We start from the raw sequence: 18,740 nt of genomic DNA on the forward strand, positions 1-18,740 counted from the left end.
GGCGGGGCGGGGGTCTCCACCCGGGCCGCCGCCGTGCCCATTGTCTGGGGAAGGGGCCCGGGGCTCGGCGGCGCTGCACCCGAGGGCCCCTGCCCGTCCGCCGCTCACCCGCGCAGGCTTTAGTAAGTGATCCTCAGCGGCTCTTCCCGCCCCTGTCCCGGGGAGATGCCGGGGTGCCCGCGCAGCGCTCCCGTCCCCTCCCCCGGGAGGGCGCGTCGCCGTCCCTCAGGCGCCCCGCGGCCCCGGCTGTCCTTTCCCCGTGCCTCTCGTCGCTGGCGCTGTTGGATCACGCCCGGGCGCTGCGTCTGGAGGTGCCGGTGGCTCCGGGGGCCTCAGGCGACCCCAGTGCGCGCCCCCCCCCCGCGGTTCCTGTCGGTAGCCCGCGAGCCGCGGCCGGTCGGTGCCGCGTTGTTTCCCGGCGCCTGAAGGGAGCACCACTGCTCCGCCGGGCAGGCAGCTGCCGGCCGGCTGGCGGTGGGTAGACCCTTGGCGGTGTGCGTGCCGCCGCTCCCCTCCCTCACCAGGGCGAACGAGTGTCTCCGGGACCCCGGGACCGTCTGCATCTTGCGGCTGGTTTTCGGGCGCTCTGGCGGAGACTGCCTGTCGCTGCTATTCTGCCTTTCCTTTTAATTTAACCATCTCTAACGAGGCTGAGTTTTCATTATGCCACCTAGTAACAGTACTGTGCTTTTTTTTTCCTGCAGTGGACCGCAGTTCGAAGAGGAGACAAGTGAAGCCTTTGGCAGCTTCGCTGCTGGAAGCTTTAGATTATGATAGCTCTGATGACAGTGATTTTAAAGTTGGAGATGCTTCAGGTAAATATGCTTCCTCATCTCCTCAGTTCAGAATTATCTCATTTTTGGTTTATGGTTGCTCATTTAATATCACATGGGAGACAGAATGCTATTAGTGAACTGTTGGAGCCACTTGAAGTTCAGTCACTCGGTTGGATAACTGGAAATTCTTATGCTGCGGATAAGAAACAAATGATTAAACAAAACGTCCGTACGGTACTTCAATTGCAATTAATTCTTTCTCAGCAGAAAACTCATGATTATCGAGCAAGTTTTGGCAGAAGCGTTTGAGTAGCTTCTGTGCTGCCTGCCTTAGCTAGATCTATTGCTTTTTATTTCTTCAATGTAGAGATAATTCTTGGAACACTCACTGCATTTAGTATTGAAATAAGAATATTCTAAAACCATTTTGTTTTTAAACAGTATGGATAATTGTTTTTTGTGGACTTAAGAACTTGCCTATTTCTCAAGGTTAATTCCACTCGGTGAATGAAAACTTTAAGCAGAAGGATAATCTGTTCAGGTTCTTTTTGTTTTTTTACAAAAACTTAAGGTGTCCATTCAGATAGCTATGCAGAAGGGTATATGCATTTCATACCAGAAGGAAGTCCTTGCCTCAGATTGTTTTTGTTCTGCAGTCTTTTCTCTGTGTGCAGATTCCTGTATCTGCAGTGAAGATACACAGAAACTGAAAGTAAACAAGATGCCAAAATAAAATGAATAAATTCAAGTATATTGGAGGGAAGGGAAAGAAGGGGCAGGACCACATTTGTGAATAAACTTCACATTGGATGATCTGTGGCATATGCTCAGGGAAATAAGGACAGAGATGCAGGATGTGTAAGGGAAGCATTATGACAGCTTGTCAAATAACTTCACTTTGTTATTTCTGCACTGGGCACGCTCATCTATGTTTTCATGTGCATGTATCGTGCAAAAATATTCCCCATCTCCATTTAAAGGCTTATTTTTTTTACATCTGGCAAGCTCCTCTTTATTAATGAACTTAAAAATGCTTAATAATAATTTCTCCAATGCCAGTTTTAAGGTATGCCCTAACGCTCCTTGGTTTTGTTTGGTGTTTTGTTTTTTTTTTTTTCCCCCAAGCTTAGACATACTTCACTTGGTTGGTCTGGTAGAAGCAGCAGGCTGCAATGACTTAAGAGAGTAAAACTGATGTCATTTTACCAATTTAATGCTAAGATTTTGAGGGGCTTGTTTCATTTACTTTTAAAATCTTGTTTGGGGGACTTTTGATCCTTTCTTCTGAATAAGGGCACTGCCTTTTGTAAAGACAGTTTTCCATAAAAGGAAATGATTTTTATTTCCCAAAGAAAATCTCCCTATTCTGGAACAGTAGTGTAGGCAGGATTCAAGGGAAAAGCAGAATTGGAGTATGGGAGATGGACACATAATTCACAGCAATATATTATCTGATTAAAAGACAATCATTAATTAATTAAAAATAATGAATAAAGTTTCCTAACTCAACTATGTCTAAATGCAGAGGATCCATTTGTAATTGATATCCTCTTTCACTTTTAAGGTATCGTATGTACACATGGTGGGAGGGGGTGGTGGTGGTGGTGTCCGTGTCTAGCCTTCAGAGTATTTCAACCTGAATTTCATTTTCAGAAAGTTGGATGGGTTTTCCCTTAAAAAAGCAACACTGGATTGAAACAAGTGTATGAGAAAAACTCAAGTTCTGCTTATAAAATGTTTTTCTAATTACTGTCGTGTGTTCATATATCTTGTATAGCATTGTTTTAACATTTCAGAACTTATATCTATCACTTGTAGTAGAAATGTGTTCTGTTTAATGAAATTTAAAGTTTAGTGAAAACACTTTGAAACAGCAGCAGAGTTTGACTTTTTACACTTTATTCAAAGATTTTGAATGTGAAAGGAGAAAGTTGTGAGCGTTTGGAGAAGTTGCAGAGTAGAAAGTTATTAAACATATAACCTCTTAAGTTGAAAGAAAAAAGAAATATTTCTTATGTGTAATACAAGTTAAGTGAATAGTTGCAGCATATTTGAAACAGAACATCTGTGCTGATTTAAAATGAAGCTGGTATAGCCTTAGATTTGGTTGTACCTAGTCCATTTAGATTCGGATGGAAGAAATGCTGAAATAAAGGAACTTTTTTACAGACACAGACATATATAAATAAAATCAATAATTTCAAAGTTATGTATGTATTAAGTATATGTGTGTACACACACAAGCAACACTTGTAGACAAATTCTGGATTGTTGAGAATAGAAAACATGTTTTCTTTTTTAACTGTGGGTTCAGCCTTCAAAGCATAATGTTTATTTCTCCAATACAGTCAGGGCTGTTGCTCTTTTTCTTCTTTCAATGACTGCAGAGGTCTCGCCATGTGCAGCCCATTGCAAATCAGTATTTATTATTTGTTTGAATCAGAATTTCATTGCATAGTTTGCTTACAAAGGGAAATAAGTGACAGGAGGAAGAAGCAATCTTTATACATTGAAAATGACCATAAATTCTGCTCCTGCACTCAGAAAAATCTCGTAAGTATGGTAATTCCATGGCTCTGCAATGTATGTTTATTTGATTCACAAATGCATGTATAGGTATTTTAAAAAAATAAAACAAATTTGAAAGTTAAAGGACTATTTAAATACTGATGTAAAAGAATTCTGAAGTTGTTTAGTCCATGTTGATTATGTTGCATCCATATGTATGAGCTTTAGGATGTTAAGTGTTATCTGCTAGTAGAAGATATTACGCAAGTCTAGAAGGACTGAGCCCTGAACATTTAAGCTTTTACACATGGTCATTGTTCTATCAGATTTGTGGGAATACAAGATGCAGTAAGGATTTGAGAAGCTGGTATTAAGTACTTTTAGGAAGTAATTGGTGTTTCTGAATTTTTGTATTCAGAGTCCTGATGCTTTGGTAAATTTTTTTCATTACAGAAAATATTTCTAAACACTGAACCTCCATTTCCACCAAAAAAAATCCATAGGAGATATGCCCTTTACTTACAGTGTAGTTAATTTCTTTTCTTCTGGATTTAGGTCACACCAACAGGCAATTACTACCTTTTCCACTTTAAAGGTCTCATCATTCTGACATCTCTTTTGGGAAACTGATTTTAGAATTGTTATAGTCTTGTAAATTTACTTAATGTAAATAGTTTTCAGGCCTGTGGGCTTTTCATTATGTTAATATTGAATGAAGTAATTTTTTAATGGCTTCTCTGTTTTTATGTAATAGAAAGTAGTAATGCCATATTATAAAGTACTGCATTTTTCTGGTTTTTATAAACATCTTGAAAAATTTGTTCCTTAAGTAAGAATGTCATATGTAATCTTAGTGTAGGATCAAAAAACCTGTCCCTTTGGAGACAGAGCATACAAATATGTGACTTGAAATGATGGTACAGTAATATACTCAACTGAAGTTTTTTAATAAGCTTCACAGTACAGATCAGTTATTTGAAGTTTTGCTTTTAAGTTAATTAGAGCATACTTTGGGGTTTTTGTTGTTTTGTTTTTTTCTTTAGTGAGAGCAGCTGAAGATATACTGATGTCAGAAATCAGTGTATAGTTGTAGAGTAATTCCCAGCAGAATTCCAAAGCAAGGATTTACCACTTTTTGTCTGTCATTGGTGAAGTCGGTCAGTTTTGGCAGGTCATATACTGAAATTGAAATGATGCAGAGAAATGTAGTGTGGTCCCTGAACAAGAATGATGTGTGAATTTAAGGACTGGCTCTCTATCTCAGCGTAGCCAAGAAGAGCATAGCTGCCTTGAATGCTGCCTTGAAGAACTGGATTCTGTCACTACGTCTGCTACAAGTCTCATAGACTCAAATTTTTAGACACATTTGTAAATGTTTGGGGTTTTGGTGTTGAGTGTGGAGCCTGACTTGCATAAATATTATGTACTATTACTGCAATTGAGGTCAGTAGGAGGTCTGTTTAGAACATGTAATGATCTATATAAATGCTATATTAGGTATTCTGAAAAACCTGTGGCTTGATCTAGAAATAAAAAGTTGCAAATATTTTTATCTTTCTGTAATTCATTTCCTCTTAGCACAACAGAGATTCCACTTTTGCTTTCCTGTACAGTATATTGTAATATAAAGAAATGTTTGTGAAACACCAAAATACTGTAGTGATAAACACTACTGAAATATTGAGGAAGAAATTAATATGTTTGGTTTTGAGAATAAACTTAAATGATATGCAAAAGAAAAGTTGTAGGGTGTTTCAGTAGACAGTGAAGGTAAGAGAAAATATTTAATAGCTAATCATTAGTTAATTATCATGTAATTGCTCAGTTTTAATTGTTACAATCATTTCAAGGCTTGCCTTTGCAACTGTAATGTGTAGTCCCTCAGAGTGGAGTTCCCAAGGGCTTTTTCCCATTGAGAAAATGGAAAATATGGACATTAGGTTCTCTTGTGTTATCTCCACTGCAGGTGAGATCTTTTATCTGTACAGATGTCTGCCACTTGAAATAGTGACTGACGAACATTTTGAACTTGCATTCTCTTTGGAAACACTGAGATTTCTGTTGTTCTGTGTGTTTACTGACAGCAGAGAAGCAATGTAACAAATCTAGGCTTTCATTCCAGTGACAGGGCAGGGTGGATTTAGTGATGGGATGACATTATTTTTCTTTGTTTTCCCCCTACTGTGACTATTTGTGCCTCGTCTTTCCAGTCTGTCTGTCCCTTATGGAACCCTTGCTCATTGGTTCAGCGTCATTCTGCTTGTTCAGTCAGTCTTGAACAGGGTTTTCATGGTCTCCTGCTGTATTACTACTTTACTTTCTCTTGCATTGCCTCTTTTTTGTATGTATGTCCATCTCTTGTGTATTTCCTGCCATATGGAGAAGGTTCTTCTGTGCTTTATTAACTCCAGCTTGGTGGGATGGTCTGTTTGCAGCCTGGCCACGCTTGAGAGTCTAGACGTGCCCTGTGACGATGGGACGTTTCAAGTGTTTCTTGAGCATATACTTGTTACAGTGCCTCAGAGACTTAGACTTAGCATGTCCCAGACACATGTTCAGCTGTCTCCCAGATGTCACTTCCCTTGTACAAGATGTGAAACTCTTAGGTGTTTCTTGGAAAAATACATATTCTAGCTCACTATTCAATAATTTGTATTGGGATTCAACTTTATGGATTGTTTAGGACTGCAACTTTGCAGGGAAGTCACGGGGTATGCAGTACTTTATCCCAAACAAGTAAAGTTTGATAATGGTAAAAACAGGGAAACTGGGAAATGTCAAGCAAATTCAGGAGGTAGGGTAACCAATTCCATGTGTGTTAGAACATTGTAAACCAGGCAGTTCCCAGTGACTCAAGTCAAAGTTGGCAGCCTTTAGTTTTGAGTGCTTTTATGACTTGAATAGACATCTACTGAAATGCTGTGTGATATAATTACTACTAGCGTAGAAGTGAGGAAACTGCTTACTAAACAACTTCCATTTATGTTCCTCTTCCATCCTCTTTTCTATTAAACTAAATACTTGTCTTCTGAAAAAAGTGTAATCATGGATCAGTGATGAGTTTCATTTCCTATTCTGCCCAGTCTACATCTGCAGTTAATACAGATTAGATACTTTTTTCAAAACGTTATTCGAGAAGTGAATTTCTCTCCTTAGAGCAGTAATATCTTAATCTGTGTTGGTTTTGTTTTGTATGTTCTTAATCACGTTACTTTGGACAGTTCCATATTTTTAACTGCCGGCATTACTAGTGCTGAATTGCCAATAGTCTACCAATGTTTAATCATCATACTGAGCAAAATAGCATAGAAAACTGGTGGCGTATATCTAACTGATGCTAGACTCTCTTTTTTGAATTTATGTTGAAAGTGAAGTATTAAGGCTTTTCAGTTCTTGCTTTCAGTATAGTTATATTGGTCTAAGCATAATGGACCTCTGCGGCTTTAGTCTAATAGCCAAATGTGATCAGGTTTTTACCCATTCCACAACTCTGCCTTTGGCAATTTAACAGCTCATATTTTCCATGTATGATCTAGGTTCCCTGCCTTATTTTTACATCCAGTTATTAATATCAGAACTTTCTAGTTAGTTTAAGCATTTCCTTAAGGGTTTTTTGAGTATTAAAATTATTTGCAATTTCTAGATTAGATATATGGGAAGTACAGCTGTTTTTACATGTATGGTATGGCACATGTGCAAAAGAGTTTTTGTGACTCTTGAGCAGTTCTTGTAAGGAAGTTTATGGGCAGAGGCAGTTGTCCACAAACACTTTTTTCAGTGCTTTCCCCTTTACCCATCTGTCAGGATGCAGGCAACCTGGGTGAGGGATTGTTCATGGTGTGTAATACGGTGTTTTAGCAGAGCCACCCAGGTAATTTCACGTCATCATGTCAAAGATTTGTTGTCTGCCTTGTGATTGGGAGAAAGAGGCTAAGGGACAGCTAGACAGAGTGATGGTGATCGAGTGGCTTTAACCTCCAAAAGAATTAGGTTCACCTGTAGCTTTTTTTGTTTGTTTGTTTCTGCCCTCAAAAAGAGGGTATTGTGAAGCACACTGTGGGCTGGATGACTTCTCACATGGTGCCCGTAGATCATTATTGAACAATATTATTTAGTAGGAATAACTTCAGACATAGGAGTTGTTTCCTGTATTGCATGCTCAGTTTTTCAGATTTTTCACTCCTTTTCAGTGTTCCAGGATCCTGGATTATATTATTTGTATGCAGCTTTGGGCACCTGGGTAAGACAACCAGACAGGACTCAGTGGAAAAAAAGAACTTTCCAAAATGATTCCAGATGCTTCTCTTCTGCTATCTGGAGTTGGTTAGGCTTTGTTAATGGAAAAAGCAAGCCCAAAATTGAGTCTGTGATTTCCTTTAACTAGCTTATCCTTCAGACTTCAGTTAAACACAAGCAATAAAGCTGCTTTTTACAGAGCTGCTTGTTAAGCGAAATACTGCATTGAAGAATCAGCCTGTCTTCTGTGAGTGGGTGGCCATGTATTACGTAGTGTAGCACTTAACTGTCTGTATACATGGATTTTCTTAGAATCTTAAAAAAAAAAAAAAAAAGAATCACAGGGTACCATGCGTAAAGTTGCTGCTAAAATGGTCCTGCAAAACCCTGGGAGGTTTTTTTCACTGCTGTAGTGATTTCAGTAGCTTTCCCCTGAAGTCTTGTGCATAGTACGTATTATACAAGACTCAACAGCTGATGTGGCGATTAGTAGTTACTTTTTTTTATCTTCATTACAATTTTTCATATGTTAATTCTGGAGCATAATGTTCTGTCCCAGTGAATTCCTCTCAGAATTATCCTCTTTGGATTTGACTGCCACCTGCTGTTGTGCTCAGTAGAGCTAAAGATAGAAGGTGTACAGAAATACATGACACCTTTCTCACAACTGTTATCTCTTGTATTTATTCTCAGTGGAACTCTGTATTTTTCACTACTTGATGGTGTATCTGGCCCCATCTTTCACTAAGAGTAGCTTGACTTCTGTCCCACAGGGAATGACATGATATGATTGCCAGTTTGAAAGAGCCATTCTTTAAGAATTTCTTTCAAGGAGAAAACTGTATGCTACAGCCTCTTCCTAACTGAAGGTGCATCTGACAGGAGAACACCTGCAAAAATAGCTGTTATCACAGAATGGCTCTTTCTAGAAAAAGCTCCTATCATGGTGGATGCATTCAGGCAGAAGAAGGATGTCCCTTACTATAGGTATCTCTGGTGTCTACATGCGTGCAGAAAGGAGAGTACAAAGCGTAATGTGCAGGCAGAAGGCAAAGAGAATTTGAAGGAGGGAAGTGAGTGAAACTAACATTTATTTGTTCTCTGCTTTATGTTGTTTGCATAGCATAAAGCAGCTAGAGGGTATTCTCAGTGCTGTAGTATTGATATACAAGAATTACTGTTGGTAATTTAGAGTGCTGTTAAAGATCAAACTATATCCAGACTAAGATTCTCCCCAAAAATGAAGTCAAAGCTTAAATTCGCAAGGAGTCTAAGCATATTTAGAAATGGAACAGCACAATTAAAGCATCCAAACAAATTACTGTCATGGAGTTATGGCAGGGAAGTAAAACAAAAGAAAATAATATAAGGTAACTTAAAAATGCAGTTGAATTAATTTTAACATGGCAAAACCCTCTTCTGCCTTATTTACAGTGAGACAAGTAGTGCATGCTAGCACTCAGAATCTGTGAAATGAGATAAAAATATACATTTTGCTTTTAAACATACATATGGCATTTAATCTATAATATCAACATCTAGTATGGGAGCCTAGCTTTAGGAGTTACTTGTAAAGTGTTTGTGAGAGCTGGTAAATATCATAGAATGGGTTGGGTTGGAAGGGACCTTTAAAGATCATCTAGGCGAACTCCCTGCTATGGGCAGGAACAGCTTTCACTAGATCAGGTTGTTCAAAGCCCCATCCAACCTGACCATGAACATTTCCAGTGATGAGGCATCCACAGCTTCTCTGGGCAACCTGTTCCAGGGTCTCACCACCCTCATAAAAAGTTTCTTCCTCATGTCCAATCTAAACCCTAGCCTCTTTCAGTTTAAAACCAGCCCCCCTTCTCCTGTTGCTACAGGCCTTGGTAAAAAGTCTCTCTTTCTTATAAGTCCCCTTTATATATCAAAAGGCTGTAATAAGGTCTCCCCAGCGCTTTCTCTTCTCCAGGCTAAACAACCCCAACTCTCTCAGCCTTTCTTGATAGGAGAAGTGTTTCAGCCCTCTGGCTGTTTTCATGGCCCTTCTCTGGACCCACTCTAACAGGTCCTTGAATGCGTATCCAAACAAAGCTATTGTATTTTAAAAATAGTTTTTTAGATTGCATATTAGTTAATACTGTGTTTTATTTCTTAGGCATGCCTGAAGAGTGTTCTGCTATTTCAAAACTTCTGTTAATTATGTTGTACTTCCATTACTACCATTAAGGCTGGTAGATGTAGGGAAATGACTGAATTACTCTTTTCTCAAAAGACTGTACAATAACTTGTGTTACTGCGTTCTCATTGTTTTTCTGGCCCTCTAAAAGGTTAGAATGTTTGCAGGAAACTTTTACTTTCTGTTAGCTTCTAAGAGGAGTGATAACATTAATGTCCTGATCAGTAGTAGTAGCACTGATGGATTTTTTTGTTGGTAATTACAGAATCTCCTCATCAAATACATGCACATACAGGTATATGCAGAAAAAGACAAAACTGACTATTATATTGAAGTAACAACTGAGTTACTGGCTAGTCATAGACAGTGTTCTGTGGGGTGGAAATAAATGCCACGTGAATTTATTTTTGTTTATTTGGCTTTATACAGAGATGGATGTGCACAAAAATTCCCTGTAAGGTGATACTGAGAGGTGTTTTTTTGTGTGGTAACTAAAGCAATTAAGGGTTATTTTAATTTGCAAGCATCAGTATGTTTCTTCTTTGCATCTATGTGACAGTGCATCAAGAACTTGGTGATGGCTCTGAACAAACTGAAAAATGTAGCCATTGCCTAATTGATCCCCATGTCGGATCAAGCAACTTTGTATTTTCTTGTTAATTTTAAGAAATATTTTCTGAGTTTTTATTCATTAAAACTAAAAATGTAAATGAAAAGTAGTAGGTGAATGTAAGATGAGAGATAGTCAAGGTGGATGATGTTTATAAAATTTAAACAAGTTCACTTGTCATCTTTTTCAGTATTTTTTAAATATACTTTATAGCACAGGTGGCTTATTTTTGTGATTTTTTTTTTTCTTTTTTTTTTTCCATACAAATCCTCTTCTGTTCTTTTCTGTTGCACAGATTGGCCGGTGTTAATTAATGGAAATAGTGACAACATACAGAACAATACCATATGAGTGGTATAAGGTTAGAATTTATGTATTGTTGCGCAGCTGCAACACTGAATGAGGCATAGCTTATGTAGGATTAATAAGTGAAATAACATTGGAAATTAAGAGCCCCCAAACCCAGAAAAACAAATGTGTACTAAAAATGAAGGTGTGGGATTATCCATACTAATGTTAGTACTTGTTACGTAAACTCTTCATTTTGTAATTTTAAACCTCTTCTATTGGATAGCTATTTTATTTTGAAGATTTAGAAAATACCTCCAGCAATTAAAAACTGGAATGCTCTTTCTTTAAGATGTGACTTCACATGGAAATTATTCTGTGCTACTGCTTATTGTTAATATAAGCTGCAGTTCAAAGGAACATTTAACGTTCATTTAATAAATTCTGCCATCTTTTTTTTGTCATCTTAAAATGCACTCATGTTTAACAGATTCTCAACATACCACTTGAAATAGCAGTATTTGGACACCAGCTGAAAAAATAGGTGGAATACCTTATGAGGGAGGAACATGCATCATTCTTTTGTTTAACAACTTGCTTCAACAGATTTTATTTTTGGGGGTACATTTGTGTCGGAACTTTTTTTAAATTTTCATATGCTCAACAGATTCTGAAGGAAGTGGTCATGGGAGTGAAGATGCATCAAAGGACAGTGGTGAAGGTTCCTGTACTGAATCAGAAGAAAATATCTTGGAGGAGGAACAGGCAGAAAAGAAAGTAGAAGACCAACAGCCAAAAACTTCCACTGAAGAAGAGGTGCCAACAGCAGACAAAGAGGTAATTAAAACAGAAAAGAAAGAGCAAGATGAAGAAGAAGAAAAGCCAAAAAAGAAGAAAGAGAAGGAGAAAGCAGCTGAACCTGATGCTGTGGCTGATGAGCAAACAAATGAACCAAAAAAATGGAATTTACGCAGGAACCGACCTTTGTTGGATTTTGTATCAATGGAAGAACTAAATGATATGGATGACTATGATAGTGAAGATGACAATGACTGGCGGCCTACTGCTGAGAAAAGGAAAGGAAAAAATGCCCTGCGAAAAGAGGGGAGTGATGGAGATAATGAGGATGATGAAGATGATGGGAGTGGAAGTGATGAGGATGACAATGATGAGGAAGGTAATGAAGAAGATAATAGCAGCACGGCTAGTGATGGAGGATCCAAGAAGAAGAAGAGTAAAGTTCTTAACAGGAGTAATGCAGATGATGAGGAATTGACAAATGATAGCCTGGCTCTTTCACAAAGCAAGAGTAATGAGGTAGTGCAACCAACTTTCTATAATATATCTGTTGACAGATGGAAACTACTCCCCAGTAGCTATTCTGTTAATTTGAAACGTTAAACTGATTGGCTGGAATTGTGTTAACAGGAATAAGCGAAGCAGCAAAATTGTGCTAAGTAGGCACTGCATATTAAATAGCCTTGCTTGGACAATTTGGCCAATCTAATGCCACTAAAGTCAATAGAGAGACTTCTCTTGACTTTAGTGGGGGTTGGATAGCAAGTAGGAGGTCCAGTATGCAAATCAGTATGTATTAGTGAGACTTCTAGTTCTGTTTTAACCTAAATGTTGTATATCTGTAATGTTCTAAAAGTTAAAAGAATCTGTGACATATTCATAAAATAGCTAAATGATAGGTTATTGTTTATACTAGCCTTTCTTTGTGACAAACATCGAAGTCTGAACACTAAGTTCAGAGATAGAAGAAGTCTAAGTAAAGAAATATGCACGCTGGGTTTAAAATCAAATAAGATAATCATAATTTATGTTGGGTTTTCTTATAATGCTCACAAATGAACTAATTTCTTACAGTACTAAAAAGCATTTGGGAACTATTATATTAAATATCTTTTGACTGCAGAATGTGAAAATGATGTGGGTGTTTAATAATGCAACTTTTTTTCCTATGCACAATTACAGTTGCCTTGAAGGTTGTGCTTGTGGAAAAATTAAAATATTAGGTTGTCAGGGTGGTTGGCTTCATGTCCTGCAGTAGCAAAATTTTGAACAAAGTAAAAAAAAAAAGCATTGCTGTAAAATCTGCATTCAATTTTCAGGAAATAATTGCAATGTCAACATAACATTTGATAAATGATAGTGGTATGACACTATTTAAAGTTCTGCTGTTCCATTTAATCTTTATTTTAATGTGTAAAATGACAGGGAACTAAACAGTATTCGGAAGAATCAGTTGTCACCTTTTCAGATACTTTGTTATGTATTATATATATAGATGATTGCAAGTGAGCTGTGCTGTTTTAATTACTAGTAATAATTGTGATTGGGGAAAAAAAAAGCATAATTCTGGGGTTTTTTTACTTTTTTGTATAGGCATCTTCTTCCATTGTCTAGCTCTGTAATTCTAGTGCTGTTACCCGTATTCTCTTGGCTCAGGAGCTGAAAGTGCTCCACCAATACTGATGATCAGAACTTCAAATAGAGATAGGCAATTTTCTTTCAGAGTTGTTTCCCATATCAGAATGGAGATGTGAGTCTACATTCTTAGGGATATATTCTTGAATATGTCCATAATTTCCATTGACTTGAAAAATTAGGCCTGTTTCAGAAACCCAGAGGTGTCTCTGATGTATCTTTTGTGAAGCTTCTGAATATGCATGGACCTCAGATTCTGTTCTTGCCTTGGATTTAGGACATTGATCAAAAGATAAAATCAAAATTTGAAAATTTGAAGTTCAAATTATAATTTTGTCACTGATAATTTATCTTTACTTCATGTAGAGCAAAGTACTATTTAAGAATAGGTCTTTTAACAGAAGTCTTGCAACAGTGAGTATCTGTAAGACTGGATTATGGACTGTAATTTTTAGATTGATACTCAACTGCTTTATAACAGTATACTCTCCACTACTACAATATTTTAAAATAGTAAAAAAAAAAAAAAAAGTAAAAAAATCCTGTCTAGTAGACAAGTCTCATTACACTGCAGAAGCAAAGTTCTTAGAAAACCAGATATCTGGACGCATAATTAATTTATGAAAGAATGTTCAGGTAATTAACTCTGAACATGTTGTAGTGTCCTTAATATGCATTCTGTCTTTCCTACTGACTTTCTGGGGGTGGATGTTGGGGGGGGGGGTGTTGGGAGGGGGGTTGTTTGGTTTTGGTTTCTCTGTGATTTTTATTTTATTTTTCTATGTTTTACAAAAATATTTTGAGGTTTCTTTTTTAGCCTCAAGCATCATTAGTAGATAAATGGTGCTTTTCTGTTTTTATAATTGCTACCACTTTATGGGATTCTTCTATTCTCAGTGAGGTGGTTATTTTATTTTTTAATTTTTTTTTATTCCTTTAAAGTGAGAAGTATATAGGCATATAGCTTGAAATGCTCACTTTCTTCATTAACACCACAGAAATGGAAATTACATAGTGATTCAGCTGAAATGCTTTCTGTCGCTAGGGTAGGGAACAGGACTTGTTCGGGAGTTGGCAGCAGTTACCATCCCTATGTAAAAGTTCCCATGCTTTAGGCAAGTAGGGTCAGCTTCTGGGATGGGGCCTTTCAGGTACTTCCATGGACTAAGCAGAGGAGAGCAGCATACGTTCCAGACCGCTCCTCCCTTTCCATGTCTGCATAGAAAATTAAGTTATTCTGCTGCTCTGTTTGACCTGTTGGCTGCCTTCATGTAAGGTAAACCATAATGAATGGGGATACTAAGACTAGATCCAAATTTGATGCCCTTCCATCATTGCTTGTTTCTTTTTTTTTGCCCATGTTTACATATGTTATCACTGCCTATAGTGTTACTTCAATGTTGTTTCTACAGTGCAATTCTGTTTATTTAATTTAAAGTAATAGTTTGGGGTTTTTTTCTTCTTTTTTTTAATTACTTTGGGCTTCTGTAGCAGTAGAGATTGCAAATTTCTTTTAAACTTCTGTTAGTGAAGCCAAATAAGTCGAAGGTACTGTCAGAAAAAGCTAACTTCTGTAGAGTTGCGAGATGCATCTGAGAAGCCTGTGCCATTGCACAATTAATCTGCCAAAGTTGTTGTTATCTGCTGCTATTTTCCTATCTGTAGGGTGAATGATGAGCTAAACATGGGTATTTTGAGTAATGATGGGCCACAGTATTTTTGAAAAAAATGTGCAAGTTTCTTGCTTTCCTCAAAATGCCTTGCAACTTTGACCTAAAAGTAGGATGTTGGAAGAAATGCTCTGTTAAGTCTGAACTCTGTAGCAGAGAATCTTGTATTTTTCACGATTAGTTGCCTTCCTGTAAGCAAGCATGACTGTGTGAATGGCTGTATAATCTTTCATTTTTACTTCTAGATGAGGGTTGGGTTTTTTTTTCTTATAGGTCATGTTTCCTTTCATTGTTTAGAGAAAATGGATGGGAGATCCAGAAGCCTTTCCTAACTGCTAGAAGTATGTGTTTGACCTTTCCTAGGTCAAAAACATTGTAACAAGCCACCTCTATTACTTGAGGTAAACTATTTGAGGCCAGCTTTAGGTGGTAAGGTTATTCAACCCCTTTATCTTGCTTTAAAATCAAGCAAAGTTTCGCCCCCCTTACCCTCCAGATACCTGTCCAGATAAACCTAAAGTACGAAGACACTTTATTAACGATTCACTGAAAATTTTGTGTGGATACTTACTGTATCAGATTGAGAGGCTATCATGAAATAATTCCATAGATTAGTCTGAGAATTTAACATCCTTGAGGAAGAATACCTACTTTAGGTAGCATTCATGATACTTTTTATCTGCTTAGGCTACACAGGCATAGTATTGGTGCTGTGTTTTATGTCATAAATGGGAGGTTAGAATGAGAAAAAGATGTTTTAGAGGGCATCTTCCACCTTAAATTTTTTTTTTTCTTTTTTTCTCCTGGTAGGATACCACAGCAGTTTTGGAATATTCTCAGATCTCTGATATTTTGAATGGATGCCATTTAGGCTTGAACTGTCAGCCTCTGCTCTGAAACTATTACTATTTCTTTATACTGAAATGATTGTTTTTTACTAGTGTGCCTAATTTCACACCTCCCTATATGCCTTCATGTCACCAATGAAGGTAGTTAAGCTTAATGTTTGCTTTTAGTATAAAAAAAAAGAAAACGTATGGAAGCCATGAGACCTTGCAGAAGAGACAGTAGCTGTATCTCACAATGAAAATACTAAGAAGCCTAGATGGTGTTCATGAAAAAAATTAAATTTACATACAGCTTTTATTTGGTTTGTCTCTCTGTCCTTAGAGAAATTCCCTGTTAAAAGCCACATTCTTTTTATCTGTAGTTCACATTGAAGGTTGCCAAAACAGAGCAATGTACTTGTTCTGCAAATCCTTACTCCTGTATATAATCAGAAGAAAATAAGTTGTTACAGTTTTAATAAATCATATGGTTTTGCAAAGAGACATATAAATTTGCATTACAACAAAATAGAACTGAGTTGATAATTAGTTATATTTTACATAAGTGAAAACTTGGCAGGCTTGTTTTAGCTGTTTATTTTCAGATTTTTCAGATCCATGTGACTTTTTTTTTGGAAGGTGCAAGTTGCAACAAAATGAAGCAACTTTTCTGAATATTGGGACATTTGAAGGTCATCTTTGGCCCTGGTGGGGTTTTGTTTGGGGTTTGGGTTGGGTTTTTTGGGTTTTTTTTTTTTTTTTTTTCTTTTAAATGGTTTCTTAGGTGTGTGTATTTGTTCCTTTTGTAGAACATAAATGTTTTAAAGACATACATGTTTCTGTCTGAGGAAACAAGACCCTTCCCTGGCCTTTGGTTCTTACCAGATCTGTAGGTATATTGAGATCGGATTGTATCCATCCCTTCTCCCAGCTCCTGTATGTGTGGATGAAGTGTTTGTATGTTTTGACAACAAAGAAGCTTTTAGTCTCGTGAAAATAATTTTCCATCTTCTTTTGTTTGTTGTTCAAAAACTGAGCAAATAACAGATCTTTTCTTTGTTTTAAATAAAATTTAAATTCCTGCCATAATCCATGTGTCTTCATTTTTTAATATTAGGACTCATTGATCCTTGAGAAGTCTCAGAATTGGAGTTCCCAGAAAATGGACCATATTTTGATTTGTTGCGTTTGTCTTGGAGATAACAGTGAAGATGCTGATGAAATAATCCAGTGTGACAACTGTGGAATAACAGTGCATGAAGGTAATACAACCCTTCATTCTCATTGTGGGAGAAAAGCACATGCTTTGCTTTTAATAAAATTTTGACTTGTTTTCATCAAAAAAAAAAAAAAGCCTTTAACCTCTGGCAGATAATTTTTTGTAATGCTACATGGATCCTTTTTAGTGGTGACACATCTATCTAACTTTAGCAAAGCAAATATAAGCAACTACAGGACAGGACATGGTCTCCAGCTACCTATATAATGAATCATAGTCTGCGAATATTGGAACTATAACTTGTATTTTCAGGGCTTTAGGATATTATGTTAAATGTATTTTTGTCTTACCTATTTCAGTATATGAATTTGATTCCATAACTGAGATACGACATCATGAGAATAGGAGGTCCTCTAAAAGGAAAGGGTTTCTACATGTATTTTTGCTATACTGAAAAGGCAGAGAGATGGGGAGGAGGAGAGAAAGGAATTGTCCGTGGCATTTAGTTATAAGTGAAAACGGCTAGCCTTGAACTTTCTCATAATTTTCACTGACAATTTGAGATGGGGAAATTTTAAAGTTAAAACATACTCAAATCATTGTTTTGCTAATACCTTCAAAATCTAGTCTGTATGTGTGTTATAAATGTAGGAGGTCTGGTTTTAAAGAAACACTTCTGCAATAATTCTGAGGTGAGCATATGGAATTTTAACAGCCTTACATGGAAGGTGAGGCTGTACTGTGTGTTACTGCTCTTGAATATGGAAGGTAGGGTAGATACTGACACAGAGAGGTATACCTATTTTGTTGAAAAACAAACCCTGTTTTTTCTTCATTAATCAGCTTTGTGGTTTGGGTTTTTTTTGTTTGGTTGGTTGGGTTTTTTTAGCATTTCTGATATCCTGTACCTTTTTAGGGCTTCACTTTTTTTTTTTTTTTAAGGTTTCCCAGGAAAATGAGATAGGCTACTTCAATCCTTGAAATGAAAAGAAGGTAGACTTTCATTATTCAAAAGTGTAAAAGGCATTTATTTAATTTATATGACTCCTTTTTGGTTTAAAATTTTTTGGAGCTGCTTAGCATGCCTTTTCAGGTAGGAAGTGCTTTTTATGAATCCCCTGCTCCCCTTTTGTTTTCTCATACTGGATTGAAAATTTTTTCAAAACAGTATTTTTCATGCATCAAACTGTAGTTCAGTTCTTTGCTTAACATTAATTAGGAAACTGAGGATGGAGTCTCTGTCCTCAGGTTCAGATGCCTTATGTTAAGTGTTACCATATACTGTAACTCCTGAACTCCTGTTGTGGTCCTTTGAAGAGCTAATCAGTACCGTCAATGGAGCTTAGAGAGTGATTTAATTGACCTAATCTATGATGAGCTGAATCATGCTCTAGGTGCCTTTGAGGGCATTAGTTGGGTCTTCGTTGACTGTAACAAGTGTTAGACTCCTAAATTTAAGTGTCTTGGTATGCTTGCAGAATTCCTTCCTCTGAGTCCATGAAGTTTTTGGAAAGTAATGTGGAGAATATATTTTATTTGAGATGTAGTAGGGTACTAAAAGTTAGTTTTATAGAATCTTTATAGATTTTTTCTTTTTTTTTTCCCCCTAGCACAGCCTACTATTAACTCATGAGAAAAGAAAAGTGGAATGAAAGTGTCTTTTGCTGATAGTTATGAATGCCTGTTTCAGAATTCCCCAAACATTACATACAGTCAATACATCTAAACCCTAAAGCTGTGGAGCTCCCTGAAAATTCTTCTGTAAAATTTATTTAAGGATTGTACATTTAGTCATGTTAAAGTGCAGAATGATTGTGATAGAAAAATGATCTCCTGCCTTTTTAGAATAAAATGATGGCAAATTTCTTTTTTATTCCAGAGGAGTGCCTTAAAAATCTCCAAAAGATCACTTCCTCATTTTCTTTAGTTTACTAAACCTTTGTCCCTACAAAAGGTAAGATTATAGCTGGCTTTCCTCCACAGGAAAATAGTTCCATAGTTCAAAAGTCACT

General features: G+C 37.0%; 1 protein-coding gene across 1 annotated transcript in view; it reads left to right on the forward strand.

Moving 5' to 3' along the window:
• The first annotated feature begins 10 nt into the window (after nucleotides 1-10).
• PHF14 (PHD finger protein 14) overlaps nucleotides 11-18,740 on the forward strand; it is a 168,579-nt gene continuing 149,849 nt past the window's right edge. Inside the window, exons 1-4 of the mRNA XM_010561476.1 lie at nucleotides 11-122; nucleotides 705-815; nucleotides 11,247-11,896; nucleotides 16,627-16,771. Coding sequence (XP_010559778.1) covers nucleotide 122; nucleotides 705-815; nucleotides 11,247-11,896; nucleotides 16,627-16,771 — 907 coding nt within the window. The 5' untranslated portion in view covers nucleotides 11-121. The remainder of the gene's footprint in view (nucleotides 123-704; nucleotides 816-11,246; nucleotides 11,897-16,626; nucleotides 16,772-18,740) is intronic.

This window comes from Haliaeetus leucocephalus, unplaced genomic scaffold (genome assembly GCF_000737465.1).
Source record: "Haliaeetus leucocephalus isolate CR32 unplaced genomic scaffold, Haliaeetus_leucocephalus-4.0 Scaffold146, whole genome shotgun sequence".
NCBI classification, from domain to species: Eukaryota; Metazoa; Chordata; class Aves; order Accipitriformes; family Accipitridae; genus Haliaeetus; species Haliaeetus leucocephalus.